The 27,540-nt window shown below is 42.3% G+C and overlaps 1 protein-coding gene across 2 annotated transcripts in view; it reads right to left on the reverse strand.

The window, feature by feature from the left end:
* PSD3 (pleckstrin and Sec7 domain containing 3) overlaps positions 1-27,540 on the reverse strand; it is a 115,578-nt gene that overhangs the window by 24,318 nt on the left and 63,720 nt on the right. The window contains exons 1-4 of one of the 2 annotated variants that reach the window (XM_066568970.1): positions 22,350-22,656; positions 12,101-12,144; positions 4,150-4,343; positions 1,676-1,746 (exon numbers count right to left, since the gene is read on the reverse strand). In XM_066568970.1, the coding sequence (XP_066425067.1) occupies positions 1,676-1,746; positions 4,150-4,343; positions 12,101-12,144; positions 22,350-22,508 (468 nt within the window). In that variant the 5' untranslated portion in view covers positions 22,509-22,656. Of the gene's footprint in view, positions 1-1,675; positions 1,747-4,149; positions 4,344-12,100; positions 12,145-22,349; positions 22,657-27,540 lie in introns of those variants that run through there. The other variant, XM_066568969.1, reaches the window with a different exon arrangement.

Here is a 27,540-nt window from a genome sequence, read left to right on the forward strand (position 1 = left end):
ATTCAAGTGCTCTGAGAAGTGCAAAATACACAACTAACAAACAAATAAGAACAAGAATTCCAACAATGCATTTCATTCTGCAAAAGATGCAGTCATATGTGAAATTACTCCCTGCTCCTGAAAACATGGAGGGTAACAGGGGAAAGGGCGGCATTCTGTAGAAAATTTGCATGCTACATCAGCATCTCTACATTTTATTAAACAGAAAGCATTTTAAACTAATATGCCAGCAATAGTCATAAAATATTTAATTAAGGTGCTAAAATAGATAGTATACTCAGTTCTTTCCCTTGAATATCAAATAAGGAATTAAATATTATATTTCAAAAAAGAAGTCGTCTTATTTCTCAGAGAACCATGCAGTTTTTTCAGGTGAACATTAAAGATTATTTATTTCAGGAACTGAAGCAGATGAATCCATTTTGGTCAGAAAAGGGCAAGTACAAGCCTGCCACGAAGGCATTTTAGTAATACCTGAATGTGTTCCCAGCAAAAGGACTTGGGACTCAGCGGACTTAGTTTTAGTCTCTTGCACTGGCTCTGAGCATATCACACCCAACTTACAGCCCAAATCTTCTATCCTGACTGCAGATTGTTTTGTCTGTTACAGGATTTCAGCCCTCTCAAGAAGGTATTGCACCCAAGCATTCACCTTGTAAACCTCATGCTATAATAATCTGATTCAAATCACTCTTTCTTCTCAAGAGACTATTCAGGTTGGCTCCAGTGAAACCAAGAACTTCAGAAAGCCACAGCAGGGGAGGAGGAAACCGCACTATGTACTCGCACTCCTGATAGTTACAAAACTATCAGTTTTTGAGTGAAAATGTAAAACAGCTTTCAATGAAGCATACTTCTGCAATATAGGGCAGTCTGGACAAGCAGTATCTATTCCATGAATATTTCATCTAAATTGGAGGGCAAAAAGCCTTAACAACCTACTTAGCTGCTGCCATTTATTTGATTTTGACAGTTCTCACTCATATGTTGCATTTTATGTTCTAACAGTGTAGTTAAAAATGTACTATAATATATTTAAGCTTGCAACAAAAAGCTTGAAGGGTTTCATCTGACTATTTTTTTAGACACCTTGCTGTCAGGAAGCACATTTTGTTAGAAACCAGCCCTTTCTTGCTTTGTGGAAAAAAGTATCCTTTTATCCTTCAATTTCGCAAAGAACAGAAGCTGCAGATTCCTACCAAAGCCAAGCTGTTGTTCAATTTGTTTTGCAGCTGGTCTTGCAGGCATTGCAGGAAAGTGTACTCTGAAAAGGTGGGAAAGGAGGACAACCTTACAGAAGGGGAAGTCATACGTATGAAACGCAAAGTTAAAAGCAGCCTAGAGGACGCATGCATGACACAGAGAGATGACACTGTCTTTGCTGGTGAAGCTGGCTGTTTTTTCACATGTGTGAGGCAGCAGTGGCATACACTGGAACTTACAGGGTGCACATGTGGATGCTGGCAGTGGAACTGAACTTGAAATTGTGAAAAGGGAGAGGGTGTCAACGAGAGGATTCATGCCTGAATGTGTGTGTTAACAGGTGGCGGTAAGGAGATCAGCCAGGCTGTGCATCCGAGGAAAAGGAGCCTGGAGGTACACTGAGAGAGTGGAGAGGATGCGTGCTGCTTTATCCCTCTTTAATTAGTTTTCAAAAGACAGTGATTTCCCCTACCTTCTGCAAGTACAGGACCGTTCCCTTCAGCACAGCATAAAAGGTTTTCCAGCCTCGTTTTCCCCGGGGAGCTGGAAAGAAAACAAATGAAAACCCATTTAAATCAGATCCATTTTTACACTTTGTACACACTACAGGAGAGCTACATTAGTCCTGTGTTAAACCTCCTTCGAACTATCTTTTTCAAAGGACAATGCAACTTTGCACAGTGCCTGCATGTACCTGCTGTGAGAGAAAGCAATACAACAACCCTGATGATAGCCTTGGACTGGATCGGAAAGAACAGCAGCAATGCAGAAAGCAAGCCACAAAGAGCCACAGAGATCCGGTCTTTGTGCTCTTGAAGACAGGCAGACATTGCCCCTACACAACTACGTCTGAGCTTTCCACCATACAGTTTTTAGAAAGCAGCAGTCTTTCTACATGCCACAGCAGGCTGGCAGGAACTGCTCAGAACCAGTGGGATACTACATAGAAAGCAGTGTCTCCCCAGAGCATCATTCCCTTTTACTGCTGCTGCACACCCAAGTTGGCATTGAGAAAGAAGATGCCAAGCAAATACATATGTAAAATAGCCAACCCCATAAGAAAGCCAAAGTCAGTTAGAGGTTGAAGAACATAACAGAGAAAACATATCTAGCCCATAAATTCCTCGAGACAAGCAGTGGTGGGGCAGGGGGAAGTAAATTCAACACGAAGGCTGAAGGATCCAGTCTGAAATTCAGGTGCAACAGAGGGAGAGAATTAGGCATGGCTGTACAGTTACAGCACCAGAGACCAGAAGCCTACATCTAAGCTCACTCCCCACCAAGCACACACCGCTGACCAGCATCCATATAGTGTATCACTGACACTATAACAAAATTAATACACACACAACTAAAGAATGACACTCAGAAAGGCATCCCATTCTGATCTGAAGACAGAAAGTAAAGATGAAGAGGTTACCAGTCCCTTGTCCCAGAAGTTAATCATTCTTATCTTGCAAAGCAGGCCTTACTTCTAAGTGGCATTTGTTCAGTTCAGTTTCCAGTCACTGGACCCTGTTACATCCTTCTCCTCCAAGTGCTAAGTGCTTTAGCCCTCAGAACTAGGTTCCTGAGAAAATACAGATGAGCATTCTAGCACAGCACTTCATTAGAAATCTCATACAAGCTCATCTCTGCCTTGCAAGGACTCAATTAGAAAATGTAATACAAAAGGGTCTAACAAACAAACCAACAAAAAAAGTTTTATTAGCACCTGAAAAGCCAGAATGCAACTTTTTTGAGAAAGACAGACCTTTAAATTGTACAGGAACTTCTGAAAACATGGCCCTAATTACATTACTCATAAGAGAGTTATCTCCAGAATGCCAATGTGGTAAATAACAAGCAATTCTGGTATTTATAGTTAAATAAATAATTTAATAAAGGTAACTAGATACAATTACTTATTAAGGCTGAATAAGAAGATGTTTAATAAAGACGAGCCTATTTAGAGTATCCAGTCACCACAAAGAATTAGGTTAGCTTGATTTTGATACCTCTGTCTGAATCCAGTTGTCCCGCTGTTAGCTTCCATCTTGAAAATATGACCTCTAATTGTACCTTCTAAAATAGATTAGTAAAACATGTGAAAACCAAAGAGCTTAGCCTAGGAGAAACTGGCTGTTACTAGAAATGCATCATGAAGCCAGACTTTGTCTTTGGGATTTAGCCCACCAATGTGAATCATGAATAGGCCAATCATCAACAGTTACTGGGGAAAATACATATGCTCTGACTAACCTCAGCTTTTTCCAAGATCTATAGACAAGAAATGAAGATATCCAAACAACAAAACACACACAGGTGCATCAGAGGCCCTTGATAATTAGTACATCGCAAACAGAAGTAGGACAAGAAGGGAAGAAGATAATTAAAATAAGTAAGAGACACAGCAGTATTAGTACAAGAAAGGGGCAGGAAATGCATAGTAAAAAGCTGGCTGGTGCCAAAAGCTGCTACCCTTCATTGGATACATAACCCAAGGCTGGGAAAGTATGGAAGGGAACACTACCTTCTAAACAGAGGTAAAGAACAGCCTTTCTTTAAAGACCGACCCAGAGAGGAGGGGAGATCCAAAACAATCTGGTGTCACATAAGGAAAAGGAGAATTCTCAAATTACTGCAGAACAGCTACTGTAATTCACTTGAAATTATTTTCTATCTGTAAACCACTACATTTATTTTCTTTTGGCCCAAAAATTCACAAGGCTTTGCTGTATCACATTACTTCTTATGCATTAGAGCTGCTGCAAATGGCACTGAACATTGTAAATTCTGGCCTAACAGTGAGATTGTGATAATCCAGTTGTTGTGTTGCCTGTTAGGGCTGCTATTTCCCCTAATGAAGCAGCACTATTTGCCTTGAGAAGTACATGGGCTCATTGGCAAGTGGCATTGTGAAGACATAACAAGAAAATAACACATTAGGATTGAAAAATTACTCACTTTTCTTTCCATCCATATCTGCATGGATTTTCCGAGCCAGAAATCCAGTTTTATACACGGCAGCATTGGGGTCATGAGGGATGTCCAGGAATGGGTTATTTGAATTGCCAATTCGACTGACAGCCTTTGTCTGGTTCCCATTATCCTTTTCATCTGTACCATCCGAGTGAGATTTTTTTTTCTCTTCTTCATCCCTTAAAAAGCAGTGAAAATCATGCATGAAGGATGGACTAATCAGCAAAGTTTCACTTCAGCAATTTTTGAACACTCTTTGTCAAAATATACCTATCTCTTTTATAGAGGGCCATACTTAGGGAGAAATCAAAATATAGACATATTACAGCAAAGCTTCAGTTCACCTACTTCACCAGCACAGGACACAGATTTTCAAAAAGCCCAAGTTTCCATTATTGTCTCAGAAGATTAGACTTCGAGAGTGTTCTGTGTCCTCCAACTTTGCCTATTTTTAATTCCATGTATTTGAGTGCTAAAATGGGAAATATTTGCCTGCTGGGTTCAGCTGAAAAATCCCCAATTTCTTCATGAGCTCACATGTAGATGAAAAGAATTAGAATACTACAGATCACTGTGGCTTACCCCTTAACTTAGCTTATGAAACACAGATTCTACCTCTTTTTCTTTATTTTCCTCTGCAGACTAGCATAAAATTAGTAATTTAAAAATAAAAACCACACTAGGTGAATTATGTCATCTTTACTTTGGAAACAAAATGCTGCTGAAAATATTACTTATTAGGACGATGTATTCCACAGAGCTTTTGGGGACAACAATGCAAGTCACAAGCATTGTCTGACTAATAAATACCTTTTTGCTTGTCAGAGGCAAAGGCTAAAAAGGACTAGGCAACCTAGAAGTAAAGGGTGTCCATCACAACAGTAGGACAACAGTTTTCAGAGAACAGGCCAGATTACACAGTAACCCTTCATCCTTTGAAATCTGCATACATTCCTTTCCAGGTGACTAGGAAAGGTGTGTCAGGGAGTATGAAGGCTGTCATTGGAAAGTCGTGGTAGCAACACCTGCTGAGACTAGCATCTGATTAAAAAAAAAAAAATCATTTGAGCATAATGATGGCTAATATTGCTAACCCACTGGGGGTGGACCTCAACTTGATGCATCTCACTGGACCCAGATGACTGGCAGAGAGAGAGCAAGCTCAAGCAGATCTTCCAAACACATCTATACATTCAAAGCATGTATTATGTGACAATTAGCAAGACACATATCAATCCAGAAGCTCCTTTAGGAATACACTGCTACCATGGCTGCTTGTGGGAATGACCATTCAAAAAAATGTCTTCCAAGAACTGCAGGCTACAGCAACAAATCTATCTTATCCTCAGCTCTGCTGCGAAGGAGGCTCATTATCACACTCTACAACTGCCTGAAAGGAGGTTGTAGCCAGGTGGGGGTTGGCCTTTTTTCCCAGGCAACCAGTGAATGATGAGAGGACATAGCCGGTTGAACATCAGGAGAAATTTCATCACTGAAAGGTGGTTGAGCATTGGAACAAACTTCCCAAGGAGATGGTGGAGTCACCATCCCTGTAAGTGTTCAAGAAACAAATTGATGTGGCACTTCGTGCAATGACCTAGTTGAAAGGGTGATGTTCAGTCAAAGATTCCATTTAATGATCTTGGAAATCTTTTCTAAACTAGATGATGCCAATCAAAATTATTCTATGATTCTATGAAATGGTCTTTGGGGAATAACTTAGTTTGAAGAGGAAAAAGGCTAAGAGACTGGTTTGACAACAAGGAAAACAAATCCAGAAACATGAGGGCTGTATTAGTGAACTCTGTAGCAGTAGGGAATGTTCCCAAGCATTTGACTTTGGTCACATCATATAAATTATAGAAATATAGTCAGGAGGTATACCATACCTTCATGATGTTGTCTTGCAAGGTCTCCTAATTAAGAGGAACAAAACTTTTACTTCAAGACCTGATTCCTGCAAGGAAGAGCAGTCCTTGCATCTTTAGCCTACTGATGTGTGTACAGCACAGAAAGTTGTACAAAATTTTTTATTAGTCAAAGCAAGTATGCTTTAGTTGAAGTCCTCTTCCAATTGAAAAGGTGTAGGCATTTCTGACAATTTTGCTTGTCCCTACCCTACATGGGTGTACTTGCTAGTTGCTGGTAAGTCAGAACCACTGTGTTCTATGTGTTTCTTAGATATATGTCCATTCCAGAAGCAAATTCTCTCAACATGAGTCTGAGGCACTTAATCCAGACTAAAATCTCTCAAAGGGCGTAAGCACACAGGCTGATTTGTCACACAGAAGTGCCTTGTGAATTCTGGGATTTCAGCCAAGGACACAGCAGATTTCTCCTTGTCAGCAGAGACCAACTGCAGTAAAAGGCTTAACACTTTCCTGGAATAAGCTATCTCCTTTGGAGTTATGGGAATGAATTACTGTATACTGATCAACTGTCCTGTGGGAATATAACAGTGCCCTTAATCAAGCAGCCTCTGTGGTAGGATGAGCAATCCTGTGGGGATTCTGGACACCACTAAGAGCTGGGGGCAGTGCTCTTAAACTCAGCACTTCAAGGGTACCTGTTAAAACAGGAATTCCTCAAAAGACATGGTGGAAAGGAAAAAATAGCATCTGCTGTCACAACCGCTGGCAGCACTGAACAAACCTTGAACTGGTCTTTTGTTCTATCATGAAAATGGGACTTCTTTGAGACTCAGAAGCTTCAGGCATTTCTGAGGGCTGAGTGCTCTGACAAGATGCATGAGGGCAAGATACACAAATCAGTCTGCAAGAGGCAATGAAAGGAGACAAAGAGGCAGGAAGGACTCATTACAATCAAGTAGTGGATGAAAACCAGGGGATCTGGGACTCATTTGTCCAAATACTCCATGTTACTTCAGTGGTCAAACATAAGAAGAAAGCAAGATGATTCGGAGGAATGTCAAAGTAGCAAAAAAAGTTCAAGTATTGGCTTTCCCTCAGGTATCTTCCAAAGATGGCTGAATAGATAGGTCCCAAATACTGTTTATCAGGGATTTAACAATCTGAGCTTACTTCTAACAAGCCTTTACAGTACTTTTGTAAGAAAGAATTGCAGAAAATTCAGCGAAGCCTCTGGATACATAAACCTGAAAACTGATCTTTGTTTGAAACCCTAAACTGTGGGGAGTGTGACTACCTGCCCATCCTCAGATGGCTCTCACAGATCATCCACGGGCTGCAACATCCCCAGTGTGAAGGCCTCCAGTGATGTGGTAAGAGTCAGTGGTGATCTCTGTGCAGGTATGTTCAGAGCCTTGGACGTGGTGTCACACAGGCATTAGCTCAGATCCTTTTGGTAGGCAGGACCACTGCCTCTCTTTTCGATTTCATACCGGAAGTAACGCGATCCTTGTGCATTTAGGGGGAAAAAACCCACAATGGTTCCAAAACACCTTTCAGTAGGCAAAACATCATCATGAAGGTTCAATCGGGCTTGCAGAAGTCTTATGGGATTTTTCTGCCCCTGATCAGCAGAGGAAAATCATTCCCTACTCGGGTCTGGAAGCAATTCCTCTGGTGACTCCTCCCTGATGATGGAAAAGGGTTGATACTGCAAACTTCTCTTAAGTCCCACCTTCATTCATAGGAAATGGGACCCACAGTGTCTCTTCTCTGCAGGGTACTGGTGATAGGAAAAGATTACCATCTGTAGAGTTTCTCTAAGATTCTGCTTATGGCACATGATGTTTGCAAGGCTTCCCAAAACAAGAAGCTTCAGTTCACTTCTATAAGCCTATCTCTTTGGAAAAGGAGCTAAAGAGAGAGCAGTAACCACCCTCTGGCTGCCCATGAGAACCAGCACACCAAACCCAGGACCTGCTTGTGCTATGAACTTGCAGTCACAGCATTGAAACAGCAATGTTTTCCTTCCCAAATACATGGTAACTGACAACTAGAAAGAGTTTGCCCCTTATTCTTAAACACAGAGTTGTGAAAAAAACAAAAACCCAGATGTTGCCATTTTGGTGAAGAAAAGCATTTCCTGCCTCTCCCAAAAAGACCCTATGCAAGAAAGTCCCATTTCTGTCTTCTGGGAGAAAAGCATCATCCAATCCTCTCAGTAATAAAATTCTTATTTCTTTACAATCTATGGTCCAATTTGAGGCTCTGCCTTGGAAAATTCTGAAATCACTGATCTGGAGCCATGTAGTCAAGCCCTTCATTTTTAAAACTCTGCTTCATCTCTTCTGCATTTGTTCAAATAGCAACCTTATATGACACAGCAGAAAGTTGAGTTCATCTATTTAAATATTGCAATTGAAAAAAAATTCAGGTTTGTAACATGCATCCATGAAACTAGCAGCATCTCTATTAGGAAATTGACTTGAGAGAAGTTTTGGCATCTTTCCCAGTGGGAGGAGGGAAGGAAGAGAACCAGGTTGAATACCATGTGACCCCCACTCTAAAACCAATCAAGAAGTTGCAAACCAGAAGCATCCTAGAACTTGGGAGACAAAAGTTAATTATAATAGGGAGAGATTTCTCAGTTAGACCTAGAAAAAGGTGAGCTTCAGCACAGATGTCTTTATAACTACCCTGATCTCAGCATCACAGTTTGATTTGGCAGCATCTCTTTCTCACCATCACTAACTGAATGACCTGTTTTGTTTTGGCTGAAAGGAAATAATTTATCAGTGTAGTTCGGAGAAACAAAAAAAGAATATACCATATCCCTGTACACTCCTCTGGTTAAAGAAGTATATAATTGGCTAGTTAAAAACTAAATGATTCTCCTGAAAACTACACTGTTCTGCTGAGAGAAGGCTTTTGGGACACAACTGACTCAAATGCAGCCATTTGGCTTTAGCAATTTTGTAAGCAGTGCTTTGGGAATTCATAAATTAATTCTAGATCACCTGTTTTAAGATGATGATTTTTTTCCTCCTATTACTTTCAACAGTAAACAGACACAGTATTGCAAACAAAGGAAAATAGTAATGGCCACCATGACATTTCCATGCAGACATCAGGCAAATAAAACATATTTAGCTCTGGCACCTTTGTAATCAAATGGATTTTTCTTTTTCAGCTTAAAGCTGACAATGGTCAGTGTGATAGTCAAAGAATGAGAAACACCTAAAAACCTTGGGAGGATATAGTATTATAGACAACGAAGGGATGTTAGGAGGCCAGGCAATCTATCTCTTTGCCTCTGTGGCTGGATCTTCCTAACCCACTCCAGACAGAACAACCAGTTCACAAAAACCTCTTGTGAATGAAAGCACTTCTGTACTTTATCCAGGCAAACCTATGCCTTGGTGTAAATTAATAAAAAACCTTTTTAAAGGTTGATTTCAAATTTCCATTGTTTCAAATTTAAGGCCATCCACAACAGACATGAAGAACAGTTCACACCTCTGGGGCATGCAGTGTGGAGCAGAAGTGTGCTTTCAGGATCCCACATTCACCAGTTCAGTATATATTCCAGGTTACATCTCTTTATTTTACAGATTATTCACTTTTAACTTTGTGGAGAACTTGAACCAGGCACTACTGCAAAACAAGAACTGTAATGCAATTCTCTCTTCAGAGCTATACTCATGCTTTCCTGTTCAAAAAGGACAAATGAACACTCCTACTGAAAGTCTCTGGAGAATATCTGCTGATTAAGGTGTCACTTCTCATGATTACAAAATTGAAGTCAATAGTAGCCCTTTCTTTGTGTGGGCTTTGGATCAGACTATAATTCTACTGGAAATGTACTCTTTAAGATGTGCAAACTCTTTAAGATGATAACACACCTAGCTCACAACTAGTAAGATAAGGATTGCATAGCAGTCCTTCCCCATCTTATGTTTCACCACTACCCTTTCCTGTCTATGGACTTACTGATAGCCATTAACCTACTAAATAATGTACTTCCAGAGTAGCTCTTAAACCCTTGGTTAGCTGATGAGCGCCTTAGATCCTCAAAGGATTTCTGGCTGGAGGAAAGGCATTCCTTTGAAATGCCAGCATTGCAGGAGAGCTTATATGGGGGTTTGGAGTCCTATCTTCACCTTTGCCTTACCTCCCTCTTCTTACCCTGCCAACTGTATCAGGGAAGCAAAAGAATCATCTTTGGAAGGGAGACAGGATTTTCTTTGGTCCCACCAGAACAAAACTGACCATGCTTCCTTCCCATTCAGCTTTCTCTGCAGATCAAACAGCAGAGCAAGAGATATATGTGCCTCCTCCCTCAAGCTCAGGCAGCCCCAGGGCTTCTTGGGGTTATTACTTTACACCAACCACACATCTCTATAAAAATGAAGAGAAACATCTTCACACTTCCTCCTCCAGCCACTACTCTCAGCTTTAAAGGTACTGACTATGCCTAGAATGAGCTTTGTTTTTCATCATGGAAATTAATTGTAACATCAGTCCTAGCTATGCGTCAGTCTCAGACTGGAGCCAACAACTGGCACCTTTGAGCATTCTCCTGTAAAAAAGTAGCTTTACATCCACCCAAGGCCTTATTTAAGAAAGAGTCTGAATTATCACTTTTCCAGCCTGTTTGGAATTTTCCCCCAAACAAAGGACATGGACTAGACTATGTAAATGCCAAAGCAGTCACCACCTATACAGCAGCAAGATCTCATAAATCACCTTGACTGAGGTTCACAGGAGCAGAGCCAGACATGAGCCAGTTGCCACCTGGAGGCTGCCCAAGTGTATTAGACACGGTATAGTTTCTTGGCAAGAGCTGGAGGAAAATTCTGACATTGAGAAAGTCACATAATGGATTCTGCTGGTTCTAAAGTACCTGTGACAGTGTCTGGCAAACAGCTTTGGTGTGACATGTAAGATTCACACAACGTGTTCCAGACCCAAGACACAGTCTGTGAAAATGTCTCCCACCATGACTTTTAATGCTCATCAGAGATGGTACTTCTTGCTGATTCCCATTAAAAGCACACCTTCTTTACTACTCTGACACCACCTAACACACTTCTGAACTGGGACAGCAATCTCACTTGGAACCAGCTGCTCTTGTGAGGCTGCACACCCTAACAAGATATTTGTTTGCAGATCATGAACTTAAAACAATGAAGATAAAAAAGCCACTGGGCCTGCAAGACAGTTGCTAGAAATTCTAGCATAAGAGGTGCAGAAGCATGCATTCCAGACATACCTTGTTCCCAAGAAGGTGAAGTTTCACATATGTAAATATGCACAGGGAAATACCCTTGTATAGCTAAAATATATGTAAGACATCATTTTCCTATTTTATACCAAAATGCACTGTTCTGCAAGTGGCAAAATCAAAAGTAGACACTTCTGCCCTTTCCTGTCATAATTAGACTACATAGAGCCTAAGCACAGAGAAATGTCATTTTAATCAGAAATCTGAAACTGAAGTTTGTTCTCGTCTGCAGCATTTACATAGTTAACAAGTGTTATCCTGTCAAAATCACCTAAAGATTGGAGGGAGTGATATCAGACTTTGTCCATTTACCATCTTTTACATTAGGTTGTCGTCAAGTTATCCATACTTAATCAGGAGACAAACCAAGACAATAAACCAACAGCAGGAAACTCAATCCAAGAAGTGTGTTTCTATTCAGCGGTTCTGACACAATGAACAGAAAGATAAAGGGAGACATCAACTTCTGTTTTATTTATGCAGACATAGAACAACAGAGGATTTAATTTCTCTCTTTTCAGGCTGAAGTTTCCTACTAAATGAAATGTCCTCTTTCCTTACAAATGCAGTTGGCTCCTATCATTAACAATTCCCCTTGCTGGAGAAACAGATGAGGCATTATATTGCCAGGTCATTCATTAGCAAAAAAGCAAACCCATTATGTACGCTGGCTATCTTCTGCAGGTTTTGGAGCCCACACAGATGGTGACATAGGATGTATAAACAGATTACTACACAGGTACTACTGTTAAACTTCTAATTTCTACAATAGAAGCATACTTACACTGCCCATTCCAACTTTTCATTCTTGATTGAATTGTAGAGGGCCTGCAAAGGGAGAGAAATAAGATGGAATTATTGTCTGACCCCTCCTACACATACATTAATATGCTGAGTAACGACACCCAGCTACTATCAGCAAGCAAGCAGTCTCTGATCAACAAAGTCCTGTATCTGCTAATGATAATGTGATAATCTTCAGCAGAAATTCCACTTAAGAAAAAAATACTGAATGTGTGTTTTAAGATTACAATCATTTTCTCAAGCAATTTTTGGGGTTTGTAGTTTGTGCCTTTTTAAGAACATAGAATCATGAAATAGCCATGGAAGGGACCTTAAAGACCATCTAGTTCCACCCATGGCAACTCCTTCAATGGGCAGAAACACCTTTCACTAGGCCAGGTTGCTCAGAGCCCCATCCAACCTGTCCTTGAACCCATCCTTGAGGGATGGGCATCTACAGCTTCTGTGGGCAACCTGTTCCAGTGCTCCTCACAGTAAAGAATTTCCTCCTAACATATAGTCTAAACCTATTCTCTTTCAGTTTGAAACCACTGCCCCTTGTCCTTTCCTTATATGCACTTGTAAAAACAACTTGCAGGCTGCCTTCAGGGACTGGAAGGCCATAATTAGGTCACCTTTACACCTTCTCTTTTCTAGGCTGAAAAAACCCAGTTCTCTCAACCTGTCTTCATAGGAAATGTGGTCCATCCATATAATCACTTTGGTGTCCCTATTCTAGACTCACTCCAACAGTTCCATGTCCTCCCTGTGCTGGGACCCCAGAGCTGGATGCAGGGTTCCAGGTGGGCTCTCACCAGAGCAGAGCAGAGGGGCAGAATCCCCTCCCTCCCCTGCTGCCCACGCTGCTCTGGATGCAGCCCAGGACACGTTTGGCTCTCTGGGCTGGGAGTGCCCATGGCTGGGTCATGCGCAGCCTCTCACCCGCCAGCACCCCCAAGTCCTTCTCACAGGGCTGCTCTCCATCTGCTCACCCCCAGCCTGTGCTGACACAAGGGTTGCTCTGACCCAGGTGCAGCACCCTGAACTTGGTCTTGTTAAACATCTTGAGATTCCCATGCACCCACTTTTCTATCTTGTCCAGGTCGCTCTGGATGTCATCTCATCCTTCAGCTGGGTGTCACCTGCAGATTTCCTGAGAGTGCCTTCATCCATGTCATTAATGAAGACATTAATTAGTACTGATCCCTGTATGAACCCGTGAGGGACACCACTTGTCACTGATGTCTATCAGGACACTGTGCCATTGACCAGTACCTTCTGGATGTGACCATCCAACCACTTTCTTATCCATCTAACAGTCCATGCATAAAATCCATCTCTCTGCAATTAAGAGATAGGCATGTTGTGAGGAACTCTGTCTGAGGCTTTACAGAAGTTCAGATAAATGACATTTGTAGCCCTTCCCTTGTCCACTAACATGGTCACTCCATCATTCAGGGCCATTTGGTTGGTCAGGAAGGACTTGCCCTTGGTGAGGGGTGTCTTGAATCATCTCCCTGTTCTCCAGGTGCCAGAGCACAGCTTCTAGGAGGATCTACTCCATGATATTCCCAGGCAGGTGGTGAGGTTGGGAAGTCCCTGGTTGCCAGGGTTCTCCTTTCTACCCTTTTAAAAGGTGGGTACAATGTTTTCCCTTTTCCAGTCACTGGGATTTCACCAATACAATGGTGAATTAATGACTACAGTGACTTTACAAATACCACGGAGAGTGGCTTGACAACTACATCAGCCAATTCCCTCAGGACTCTGGGATACATCTCACTGGTTCCAATGGACTTAGGTACATTCTGGCTCCTCGGGTGGTAATAAACCTTACTTCCAGTTAGCAAAAGCCACAAGACCTTGAAATTCAAGGTTCAGTCTAATTCCTGACACTCAATGAAACCTTTTGGTCAATGACTTTAATGTGGACTTTAGGATTTCATCATATGGGCCGATCTGTGAAAATTTGCCAGAAGAGCTACCCAAAGTTCCTGAGCCTCACAGACACCTGAATGCTTTCCCAGTCACACACCTAAACATAAACATGTTCAATTTCTAAGTGCAAAACAGAAAATGAATGTTAAGCAACTTCTGTGCTTCAAGATCACTGTCTTGGACTGCTGTCCACTAACACCATTCCTCTTTCAATTCATAGGAAAGGTGCCCAGTAGGTTTGACACCAAAGGTAACATTTCTGTTTTTGATACAAGCCTGCAGAGAAAAGGGTCTGAAACCTGACTTAAGACTGGGTGAGTATCAGACAGCTGGGATGGATTTTTAATTTTTTTTTTGAGAGAAAGTACATATATCAGTAGGATAAGTATGTCTTATTTCAGCCCCCCACGAGCTGATGTATACAATGTATAATCCTCTGGTATTACCAAGCTAATGGAGTTCTTCAAAAAGGTCACTTAACTCAAGTGAAGTATTTTGGTATGGAATGTCCCTGATTCTCACACGTATAATCTGCATTTGTAATTCACCTTATATACATAGCTAGATTTACTCCCTCTGGCACATAACTCCTACACAGCCTCAAAATATGTTAACGTGTAGAAGAACTGTTGATGCACATGATTAGCAAAAAGTAGCACATCAAGTATGAACAAGCCTCAAAATCACATACTATAATAGCTATGGCATGATGCTCAACAAAACCAGTAACATTTAGATAGCCTTAATGCTGACCCAAACCAAAAATAATTTGGAAACTGAAGAGTTGAAATTAGTCTTGTGCATATGCCACAGCTGAATTTGCATGAGCAATACCATGAGCATATCCCACTCTTCATTCTGTCATCCACTGGCTCCTTTTTGAATCTGGAAGTCTTATTTGAAGATCCTTAATATTCAGCTCTCTGGAAATCTGGCTTAACCAAACCATAAAAAAGCAGGTCAAACATTATGGTACAATTCACTTCATGTTGGTGCTACACAGGCAGCAACTCTTGGTCACAATGTTCCAAGAAAATAAGTTTCTCAGAGCAATACAACAGATATGAACACAAAGAATACTCATGCCTCATCCTACTGACACTGAGCTAGCAAAGAGAGGTCCTCAACACTAACTTGAGCTTCACTGTGCCTTTCAGAGAGATATGATTAAGTATTTCCAAGTTTGGAGTTTTCACTATTTCTAAAAACCTATCTTCTCTGAAGTATATAGGAGCTCTGAACCAAAGGCAGACAGCCAAAGGTGAACAGATGGGCATTTCTGGCAATTTGGAAGCACTTGCTAATTTTCAGGTGAGAGTTATCAAGAGATTTCAAGACCACTCTGCAGAAAGAAAGCAAAAGAAAGAGTTAATATTTCTCCTGCCAGTTCAGCAGAATTAGACACAACTCCATTTTTGTACACAAACGAATGCTGATACTGGTTCCTGTAGTCACCAAGCACTTCTTATGTGATTTGGCCAAAGCCCCTCTCTTATTCTTTGACTTGTTCTTTTCTTCCTGCTATGAATAAAATATTCTCTTACATTTTGAGCCAGAAAATTACTCCAAATACAAAGTGAAGAGGCTGCATACTTCCTTCAGCTGTCTCCCCAGTTTTTCAGAAGTAATATTTTTTTCCAAATCTAGCTCAATGTGTTTCAGAAACAGCAAAAACCTGGCTTGAGGAAACACATTTGTTGCTCCCTGGCCCAAATGCCAACAAGATTGGGTCAAAACCTCTGAAAATTAACACCTGCCCTGTGCAGGTTTTTATGAGATTTCACTGCTAAGCACATCTCTAGGGATCATTGCAGCCAAAGAGCAGAACACTCAAAAGCAGCAGTCCAGATTGGGGCAGGGATAACAAATGCCCCAGGCTTTTGCCTTGCGAAAAGAGAGCTATGTTTGTCCTAACCTTTACTAATGAGCCAGACATCATCTTCCTTCTTTAGGGAGTAACAGACACCAACCCAGTCATACGGCATACATCTGACCAAGGACATGGTGCCCCCCACTGACCCTCAAACAGAGCCTGTCAAAAGTTTCTGGTATTTACAAAACAGAAAGAAAACTGTAGAGAGTATGAACAGCCTAGGCAACTGTGTTCTGTGAACCTGTGTATGTTCTGTGTGTCTACCAGGCATGTTCACTGGGACCTCAGCAAGCAGACCTCTGCAGGGATGCAAATACATGAGTTCTCATGCCTGCCCCCAACTCACCTCTGCTGGCAAGGCTGCGCACTTGCTGCTGGACTCACCAGCCTTTATGATCTGCTTTATGTCAATTCTCCAAAACAATTTCTACTTTAACATTTTCCTGATATCTACCTGGGCTCTCACATATTCCAGAGAAACAAAATTTCCTCCTGCCATGTTTTACAACTGAACCATACGTGTACAGCACAGCACCTGCTCCCTGATTTACCTCATGGCTATTCCCCAAGGCCCTGATACAGAGAGTAGCTCTTTTCAATAGGCATTTCTCCAGAGTATGACTAAATCAAACAAACTTGGAGACAAGCACTTAAATGCTTCGCCAAATTGCAACAAAGCTCATCAGAGATTACGGCATGGTCATGACTCTCACTGTACTTAGTTAGCTGCAAGGACAGGTTTTATTAACTCGTGTTTTCTCTCTGGGAAATGAAAAAAGAAAAAAAGCTCTCATTTACAGCAGTCTTACAGATTGACAATAATCACCACTTCCTACCTGCTAGCCTGGGAAGCGTTTGGCAAATTTGCTATGTAAGCCAGAAAATAGGAGGTTGAACCAGAGCAGTGAATGATAGAATGAATATTGCATAGGTGTCATCTTCCAAGCTGGACTGATACCAGTCAGAAAGTGGAAAGACTTTCTATCTCTTTTGTCACCCAAGGCTACTCTGAATAGGATCCAAACCCCCAGATACCAACTACTCAGCAGTGTCTGACTTCAATGCTTTGACTTTTTATCCCTATTATCCAGAACACAAAGACCTACTCCTTACAGCTTACAGCTTTCCCCTTTCTGATTAGTGTTGATCTCTAGATACATCACACCTCAGGCTCTGCATGGCTATAAACTCCTTGGAGAAGCAAGTGCAATTTTGAAGGCAGAATAAAGAAATTGACTGCTGCATAAAGGAGAACAGTAGGCAAAATCATAGGCACTTCCATGTTTTAACTGCAATGCTGTTTTCTACAGCTCCAATTTGACCCTTAGAAGACTGAAGTGTAAAAAAAAAGAGATTTGTTATGTGTTTGTGGCATTTGTTTGTATTTGTTCATAAACTAGGCAAGAAACACTTTCCCTTTTAAGTGGAAGGCTGTAGCTCTAAAAAACTGCTGAATTCCACCCCCATTTCCCTTTTGTAAGCAAGTAGGTCCACAAAAACCCCAGATTTCCACAAGCTCTCACTACTACTAAAATTGGTACTTTTATTCCAATTGGAAAGAAAAGCAAAACTATGGAGAGAATGATCCTGAAAACTCTGGTTTATTTTACAAAGCTACCAAAGGAAAAAAGGTCATTGACCACCCTCACCTTCCTCAAAATCCTGCCACACGCACAAACCACTGGACCCATTTTTTGATAGGGTTGAATAGGCTGCTCTTGTCACCTGCCAGCTGCCAGTGATGCTGTGAGTCAGCCTCTGCATGCAGAAGCAGTGCACAAAAGAAAGGCACAACCAGGTGTATACACAGGGACAAAGACACAGCAAACTACGCAGATACTGAGAGGTAAATCATCTAAGTTACGAGTAGACACAGGGCCCCCAAAACCTGGCCAGCAGGGTTGACACTTGAAGAGATCCCATAGCACTGTACAATTCCTCCCCTCAAAAAGCAACATAGAAGAAAGCTACTAACTTTCTGTTTGCACTAGCCCATGCAGAAAAGCCTAGCAAGAGGGAAAGGAATATACCGCACATTTTTTACACCTGCTCCATGCACAGAAGAGCTCACTGCATCGCCTGCTGTGAGCCAGTGAATAGGCAAAACCAAAACTAAGTTCATAGAGACACCAGGGATGACCCAGACTGTCTTTTCCAGTTCTCGTCTCCCACAGTCTTTTCTTGCATCCAGCTCCTCCCTGATTTCTGGAGTCATTGTTGGAGGAATGATCATCTGATCATTGCAGAGGATAGCCTGGGTGGCTTTTGATGCCCCCAGAACAGGGATGCATGTGTGCTCTGAGCCAGGCCCTTGCCACTTCCCTGCTGCCACTTCCAGAGGCAGCCCTGCCTGGATACACTTCTTCTTCAGCTGATAATGGCATAGTTGACTTCAAGCAGCAAGGAAAACCCATAAACACCTGAGGGCAAAGACAGGCTCAGTCTTTGCAGTCACAGCACCTCCCCCAGTCACTGAGCACCTGTCCATCGGCTTTGCCCTTTGGAGCTGAGCAGTCAGACAGGCATCAGCTCCAGCTCCTGCCATATGTGCTTTACTGGAGGAAGAAAAAACAACTGAAGCAGCGGAACTCTACAAAAATAAAACAGGTTACAGAGGCAACAGATACTAGACATCACAATGTCCACATGGAGTCCTAATAGCTGTTAATGTGCTCATCCTTTGGACCAGGGCGTAGCTCTGTATCATTGCCTTCTGCCAAGTCTGGATGCAGAGCTATATTGGTTGCTATATACCACTCATAGCTTGCTGTTTAGATCACTATCTGAAGGGTGGCCCTCGCTTGGAATACAGATCTATACTACTCCACCACCTGCTATTTGCCACCCTCCCTCAAAACCCAGATCTTGACATTTTCTCCTGTCCTCATGCACAGATCTGTAACACCTGGCAAAGGGAGGATAAGGGTTCTGATCACTGAGTGCCTGTAGCTTGTTGCCAGATTCAAAGCCCACACACCCTCTATTTCTCATGCATTTTCCCCCCTTCAGATGGGGATGCAGCAAGGGTGCCAAAATAGTACCCCAAGAAGCCTGTGCATTAGTGCATAGCATCACGTCTGCTGATATTGCTCTCAATTTTAAATTCCACTGGTTTGTACAACAAACGTTCTTCTAACAAGCCAGCATACATTATTCATAAAACAGCACAGAGCTGTTCAGCAGCATATGGAACTGATGAATGCTGTTTTGGTGTAGGAGGAGATAGGTTGATAGGAATGTTTTAGAAGGAAGGAAAGGAGATCATTTCACCCAGGGAATTTCAAGTGCGTCACCAACTGGAGGAGAACATTTCGAAGAGAAACTCCTCTGTTAAAAATCTGGTTTGTATATGGAGAAGGAGGGGGAGGGGGAGAAAGAAAAAAAGGAAAGAAAGATTGTGCCAGATATACCATCATAAAACAGAAAAGGATGATTAGCTGTGGCTCCTGAGACCCAGGAAATTAATGCCACAGAAGAAATGCATCCTCTGTATTAATACACATGGCTTGCTTGTAAAGATTTTTTTTTTCTGTACTTGCTGAAGTGTTTCATCAGTGTTATTGTAAAGGCAGCATACTGAATTATTACAGAAAAATAGAGAAAAGGCTAAAGAAGTACTTCTTGATAGTGGAGCACCTCCACAGCCTATTCCTACACAGCCTATTTCAAACTGTTTTATTGGCCCTGTGCATTTGCAGGCAGGACAGGCACAAGTACTTAGCAATTCAGTCCGTGGCTGCAGAAAAAAAGTCTGTCAGTAAAAGAGACTACTGAGCATGCTGGGTCACACAGATGATCCTAAGATACATAGACTCACCTTGCATGCAGTCTGGACTTGAGCCTGCCCTCCACAGAACAATGGTACAAAATTCACAGCACCACTTCACAGGTTCTTCTGCTGGCCTAAAGCTGTGGTACCTGCCTATAATACACACTTGGGATGCATCCCCCTAGTGAAGCCTGTCCACACAGAGGCAAAACCTGATGTGTGTCAAGGAGAAAAAATATACTTGGGCTACCTAGCTTCTCTGACACTGACATCAGGGAGACTTTTTCTGCAGGCACCATGTTGGCACTTTGTTCATACTACTAAAGCATGAGCATACATAATATGCTCTAGCTTACCAAAATAGGCTGAGTCATATAAGTGAAAAGTAAAAGAGGAGTATGTTTCTCAGGCACAAATGGTTTAAATCTATCTCCTGTCCAAAGTCAGCTGCAACAGTCACAGAAACAGGTCTTGAGCATTGTACTCACTTTATATGGGGAGCAGATAAAATACAAGGCAGTCCAGACACAAAGAGGGAGACACACCCACAGAAATATGAAGTCTACAAACCAAACCTTACTTAAGACTGAGGAGATCTACATGGCATTGGTGTCCAGCAAAGCTCAGCCGAGAACCAAAGACATTTCCTGAGAAGTGATGGACAAACACATATGCACAGTTACACTAATAAAAAGAGCTCCTTTGCCACACTACAGATTAACCTCCAGGTTCTTCCACCAACACAACAGTATGAAAGAGCCAAAGCTCAATTATAAATCAGTTCTCAAAATCAGCAACGTCAGCAAAAAATGGGCAGACAAGATCAGAAAGGAGAACAGAGAGATGGAAAGGACTGTCCAAAATCACAACACCAATCACTTGCAGAGCCATTTGTCTCTTATCAAGCAGGCAAGCACCACTGAAGGGAATACAGGGATCTTCTCAGCCCTCCATAACACAGCTTTTACGCATCTCAGATGCCCTGCAGATACAAAAATCTTTGTTTGAAATAAGGAAACAGTACAACAAACTGAAACAAAGCTGCAGTGTTCTTTCCAGCATATTGAAATAGGCAGGAAAAGAAGTGGATATCTCTCAAATAACAACCTACAGCACTTAGGAGGAAGAAAAGTGAATTCCATGGAGAAATGAACACAGAGCTTTCATTATTGCAGTAGTTAATGAATCGTGTCAGACAGCATCCCTGGGAGAAAGTCCCTGCTCTGAGAACGCTACACCATGCACACACAGTGGACACAAAACCTGGGAGAGGAAGATACAGAGATTAAGGAATTCATCCAGTGTCAAAAGACTTGAGTTTTTACCATACGCAGGAGAGTTTTCATGAATAAATCCTCCCACCAAATACTGTGCAATTATTCCCATGCTTAGGGTGAAAGTGATCACGAGAGCAGGGTCCCAGAGCACCTGCAAGATGCAGCCTTTACTTTGATATTTGTTGGAAAAGCACATACTGCATCAGCAACAGCCTGAAAATGATGGCTTATAAGGTCCTGAAAACAGAGGCTTATTTAATTAAATTGAAAAAAATACTTAACATTTATTTCTGGTTGCAGTTACCCTGTGATTTAAGTTACACAGCTCAGGCTCTGAAATGCTGTATATATAAATACACAACCTGTAAGCTAGCAGAGAGTGTTTTGCTAGGCACTACTGTGCATTGCTGGGGTCTTTTCACCAATGGCAGAGGAGGTTTCTCACAGAACAGATAGGAGATTTAGGGAAGGGACACCACAGGAAGATCCATGCATGGTGCCTGCTTTGCATGCACATGGACCCAAGACATAGTTAAATGCTTGGCTGATGCACACCTCTGCAAGAGGTCATATCTTTTAATCCCAAGGTCAGAATCAACTGGCAATAATAATGAAATTAGAGGCATATTTTTGTCACTGAATAAATTCATCCAACCCTTGGAGATATGGAGCACCTTTGAGAGGGAGACAGCTCTTAAAGCACTTGCCAGGAGTTCCTGGGTGCCTCTCCATTATTGTGTGGGAGAGAGGGATGAGGAAAAAAAAGAGATGTTGCATGGTGTGGGGGTTGTTTGCTTAGAAACTGAATAACTGGGCTGGGCTGGGTGAGGAGATGCTGCACACAGTCACTGTAGCAGCTGGGAATAGCCTGTGCTACCAACCATTACAGTACTCTAATGTATTCCTATAAATGCACAAGCAATGCCTTCCTAATAAATACTTAGCAGCAGTATTTAATCATGCATGCAACTGAGAAAATATTTTCAGCTAGCATCCACACCTACTAAACCACAGAGCTGTAGGTAAGGACTAAAAATTATTTTTATATAGAAAACAATTCCCGTTAAACAAATAAACTGAAGGACATCACCTGCTAACTCTGGCACATTTCCCAAGAGTAGAGTTCCAACTAGCACTGTCACTAGCAAGTTTTTCCTGTTTACTACTGTACCAAGCTCCGTGACAGGGCATTCAACTAAGACCTGATCATTATAACACCAGAGCTCTTTCACCTTCAGGTCTCTCCTCAAATGCAGAGATTTTTTTTCATGACCTGACAGCAATTCTGTGATCACTGCAGATCATCCAGAGCTCTTAACTCCTGCAAAGCGTTTTTCCCAACACCAACCCTGAGCCTAACCAAGCAAAACAATACTAATATTTAGTCATTTACCTTGCTTTCTTTAGTAGAAAACTCAGAAGAGTTGGAGATTTTCATAGATTTTGACCGATGGGACTGCCGCCAGAGAGATTCTTCTCGGGAGTATTTCACCGAACCTGTGGCTCTCACCCGGACTTTGCTGGTGCTCTGAACACTGTTAACTCCAATCATTTCCAAAAGTGAGTGGAAGGGATGGGAAGGAAGAAAGCTAATGAAACTTCCCAATCCCCTGCAGAGGAACTGGAAAAGGTTAAAACTGGAGAGCCCAAGCTCAAGCAATCAGTGTTTGCTTAAAGCACACTAGGCTGTTTTCTCCAGCATCTTCAGGCACAGTGTTTGGAGCCAGCCTGATTGTTCCAGGCATTGCTCACGTCACTGGATGGGAGAAAAAAAAAGAAAAAGAAAAGGAAGACGCTGATAGAAACTCCTCCCCTGCTCTGCTCTGCTCCCCTCTCCAGCATCAACTCCCCCTTCACACACACACCAACAGCAAGAGGAAGAGAGGTGGAGAGAAAGATGCTGGAACAAATGCCAGCAGATCAAGCAAGATATTCATTTTCAGTTCACGCAGCCACACTTCCCTGCCTGCAACAGCCTACCATGCTCATTACTGCCTGCAATAACAAAGAACACTGCAAAAAGACTCTTCAATCAGCTGCCAGAAGCTACAGGCTTCTGGATGTGAGAAATACTGATGGATTCCCAGAGCACTGGAGAAATGAGTGAAAACCTACAGCAAAGTACTGGCAAGCCTCAGAGAGACAAATCAGCAAATTTCCACAACTCTAAGTATTTGCACTCACTAGCCTGAGTCCTTGGGGTGCCTTCCCAAAGTGCAAGAGAGAGCAAGATGACTTTCACACTCTTAGAGAGGCTTAGGGGAAAAGAGATGATTTTCCCAAGGTAATCAGTGCAAACCAGTGGCAGAGTCATGAACAAGCACCTAGGGACTCATCTCCCCACTCAGCAGCCAGAAGAGCTGTAGCCACACCCCCACATGAGCAAACTGCATGTTCCAGTGGCTGACCCCACAAATGATGCAGCTGCCGAGCGGCACCCCTCATGGCAAACCCATACATGGCAAACCCATCCAGCCTAGTGATGGGAGGGCCACTACCACTGCCAGAGGCACCACTCAAACCCACACAAGTCTGGCTCCAGAGGCTAGGCATGCTCTCTGTGCCTGGAGCTACCTGCCTTCATGCAGGGGACAAGGGGAGGCCAATGCCAAAAGGAGCTGGTACTCTTACTGAGGGGTGGATGCGCTAAATACAGCAAAAGAGAGATGTTTACCTCAGTGTTGCAAAAGCACCATCATTTCTGGCTCCTGGAGACCCAGAGTGCAGCAGACTGTGCATTGCCATGGCAACGTGCTCCAATGTGAGAGAGAGAGAGAGAGACAGAGAGAGATTGCTCTGCTCTACTCTGCTCAGCACAGGATCGTGACAGCTGCCGACACACACTGGACAGGTGGAGCAGCTTGTGTGAACAGCAAGGGAAAAGTGGACAATGGGGACATTGTGCCAAACCCAGAAAAGGCAAACAGTTTGTGCAGAGGGTGCACGAGGAGCTGGCAGACTCTGCAGCAAGGCTAACATCAGGTTCAGCAACCTGCCCCATACCACCATATCAAAGGCAGGGCAAGGACAAGCAGCAGTGATGTTGGGCTGTGGGAGGACATGAGGGCTCTCATCCCACTCACACCAAGACACACAGGGAGCAAGTCTGCGCACAGACAGCAATGAGGGAGTGCTGCCCTGGCATGCTGAGGTGAATGTCCCATGCTGAGATACTTCAGGCAGCCAAAAGCTGGGTGAAGAGGCTCCAGTCTCTATTCCCATCTGAACCCTGTTCCATGTCTGCGAAGCCACGTGAAAGCAAAGTGAGAGTTTGCTTACCCCATGCCACATGCCCAACAGCACCCAGGGGTAAATAAGATGCATATGAATTGAGTGGACTTTTCCCCTGGTTATATCTTCCCAGTCTCTTGCAATCAGGAATTTACATCCTTACAGGGCAAATGGCTAGACAGCCACATGATGGTCCTATGTGCATTTTTGCTCATAAAAGATGCTGCTGTCTCCCCAATATGCAGCAGCATTTCTGATAGCATTAACCCTTTGCTACTGTTGTCCCCAATGATGCTACAAGGTGCATATCCTTCCCACAGACTCTAACTAGTGTGGACCTCGCTGAAGGACAACAATCAGTGGAACAGGGAACAGCTTACCTAAGTATCAACACAAAAACTGCCCCTGGAGTGGGGAACTTCTGATTCCTCATAGATTCTGCCTCCATCCTGCTTGAGGCACAGATACCTTCCCTTCTGTCCAACAAGAAAAATACATTTTCATTTCCACCACAGTCAGATCTAGCAAGCCCATCCCTACCTCACACATTAAGATCAAATCCCAAGTGTGCCCCTTGTCATTGACAGAGGATAACTGAAAGGAACCCTTTTCCCTGCCAATAATCATGCTCTGAGTTACTTCTGCCACTTTGCTAAAAATGCTTTATGTTACTTAACCCATGTGAAATTACCCACTGCTTGTGCGAAAGCTTTTCAAAGAAAATCTCTTCTTAGAGGAAATCTGCACTGCAGTCAAACCGCTCCAGATGAGCTAAGCAGCAGGTCCTGACAGGTGCTACGTAAATGGCCACAAATCACTCTCTATCCTAGCAGCCCCCTGCCTAGCAGATTATTCTTGCTCTCAGATTTATAGGGCCAACTCCCCAAGCACTCTCAATATATCTGAAATAATTATACTGCCTAAATATCACACACAGACCTAGGCCAGTGTCAATTATACAGAGCAATTTTATTATTAAACACAAGCTAGACTGAATCAAAACAATATTTCTCTTCTGTTGCCCACAGCATCATCACGGCTGCCTAATTGCAGCAGTTCATCTAGTATTCTCTGAGCTGAAGTGAGCAGATCCTCAGGATGGACAGGAACCTTATTTCAGAAAGGAACAAGTCTGTTTCTGCAGCAGTCCAAAACTTCAAGGATTTTCTTTCTTCTTCTTTCTTCAGTGTTTTCTGAGAAAACACTTCTCAGCTCATACTCTCCCAAAGAGAGCCTCCTGAGAGAACACATTTGAAGCCTTAAATATCTTCAGATTGGGGATTCAGTTTAGATTTCATTAGCATCCCTGATTTTCATCTGCAAGTGATAATACAATCTTGTACTCCTGACTGAGCCAATATTCTGTGTACACATTCACGGTTATTCTGGGGAAAGGCCATGCTTTGACATTAGAGAAGACCCACCATTTTACAAATTATTATGCACACAGGATTGATTTATGTCTGTAACTGAACAACAGGAATTTCTGAGGGAAAAGTGTTTTATTAACATAAATAGAGGAATAGAAAGAACATTTTTGAAGAAAGTCTGAAATAGCTGTGAAGTATCAGAAAAATCAGAGCTGACCACACCCAGGGGACACCCCAAGTGTTTCAAGAATTCAGAATCTTCCTCTTGTTCAGAGGTCAGGCAAAGAGATTATCAGAAAGGGGCAGAATGTAAATATTCCTTTAGGCAGTAACACCACTGGGGTGACCAAAAGGACTGTGACCCTATAGGGACCTTCCCAATCAGTTTCTTTAAGGAACAAACCATAAACCAGCAGGAAAACTTAAAACTTTGGGTCAAAACAGATGCAGGAACAGAAAACCAAAGTTTCTATTATTCCTTCCACCTCATCCTTTTAAAACCATACAAAAGCTTTTGTCTTGTCACAAGGCACTATGTCAGACCCCATCACCCACAGAGGAAATGGGCAGCTGTTCCAACTTACCCTGAAATAAGCTCCTTCCCATCTGTTCCTCCCACCAGTCAAGTTTCCCTGGGAGGCAAAACGTACTCAGTCCTTGCTTGGTCTTCCTAATGTCATTCAGCGAATCAACAACATAAGAAGAAAAACTGCAGAATTCAAAGTAAAATTCAATATTGGCTTTTGGGGTACAAACCTAAGGACCACATTACTGCATCTAAAGAACTCCAATGTCCTCAAACAAAGTCACAAGAATCCTCTCGAATCATTTAAGCCTGATGTCAATTACAAATACAAACAACACAAACTGACAAAATACATAAACACATGCACATCAAATACTTAAAATATAGCCTCAAAAGCCAGTAACATATTTGTGTAGCACAGAAAGGGAGAATTACTTAATGCTGCCACTAAATGCTGTTTGTTAAATAAACTACATTAAATCTTTCCGTCATCCTTCATGTTTCTTTCTTTCATGTTTTTTTTCCTTCTTCCCAAAATAGGAAGGAAGGGGAAAGTCAATTCTGACAGATAAGCTATTGTTAACACAATGGCTACAGAACTAGAGCTTAAAACTGATCAACAGTAAAATTCCTGTAATATTAAGATAACAATTTCTGAGGTCTGCTGACTAGGGGGAGCTGACAATCAAGATTAAATGTCTCCTGCGAACAGCAGAAATATTAGAGCAGCCACTTAATTTCTACATGCACAAGCAACCAGGTCAACAGGAATCCTAGCAGGGTAACAGCTGGAATGATGGGAGAACAAGGTATGACTGCATGAGAACAACTGAACTATCTCTGGTTTAAGTTACATGAGAAGAAGGCTGAAAGAGCATCCACAGCCAACAGCTCACAGTCAAAGCACAAATCTTAACAACTGACTTTTTACATCAATAAGCACCTAGAAGTGAGCAAAATCACAAAACCACAAGAACTGGTGGAAGATCAAATTAATCCTGGTATCACTATGTCTCTAGGAACCACAGTGTATCTTGTGCCAAAAGAAACCACTCCTATGGTAAGTGTCCTGCTGAGAATGATAGGAGATCACCGCTTTAATGAAAACAAGCCATTGTATAATAACAGGGATGCAAAGAAATCATGCACCCTGCTATTCTGATCAGCACTGCAAGTAAAGAGATGTCTTCAGCCATCTTCATATTCCTCACAACAGATCTGAAAACAGCTGTTTCACAGACTAGCTGTTGTACTTCCTGGCAAAGCACTATAGTATCCAAGGGGGAAAAATTCCTCTTCTTGAATTCCTCCTTTTAGGAATTATCATCTGCTGTCAACAGAGCTCACAGAAATTAAGTGAGCCATACAGTATGCAGACTAACACAGACCACCAAGTTCCTTAATTTAAAGCTGACAAACGGAGCTACAGAAAACAGCAGCACTTCAAAAAAATCCAT

This window comes from Molothrus aeneus, chromosome Z, assembly GCF_037042795.1.
Source record: "Molothrus aeneus isolate 106 chromosome Z, BPBGC_Maene_1.0, whole genome shotgun sequence".
NCBI lineage: Eukaryota > Metazoa > Chordata > Aves > Passeriformes > Icteridae > Molothrus > Molothrus aeneus.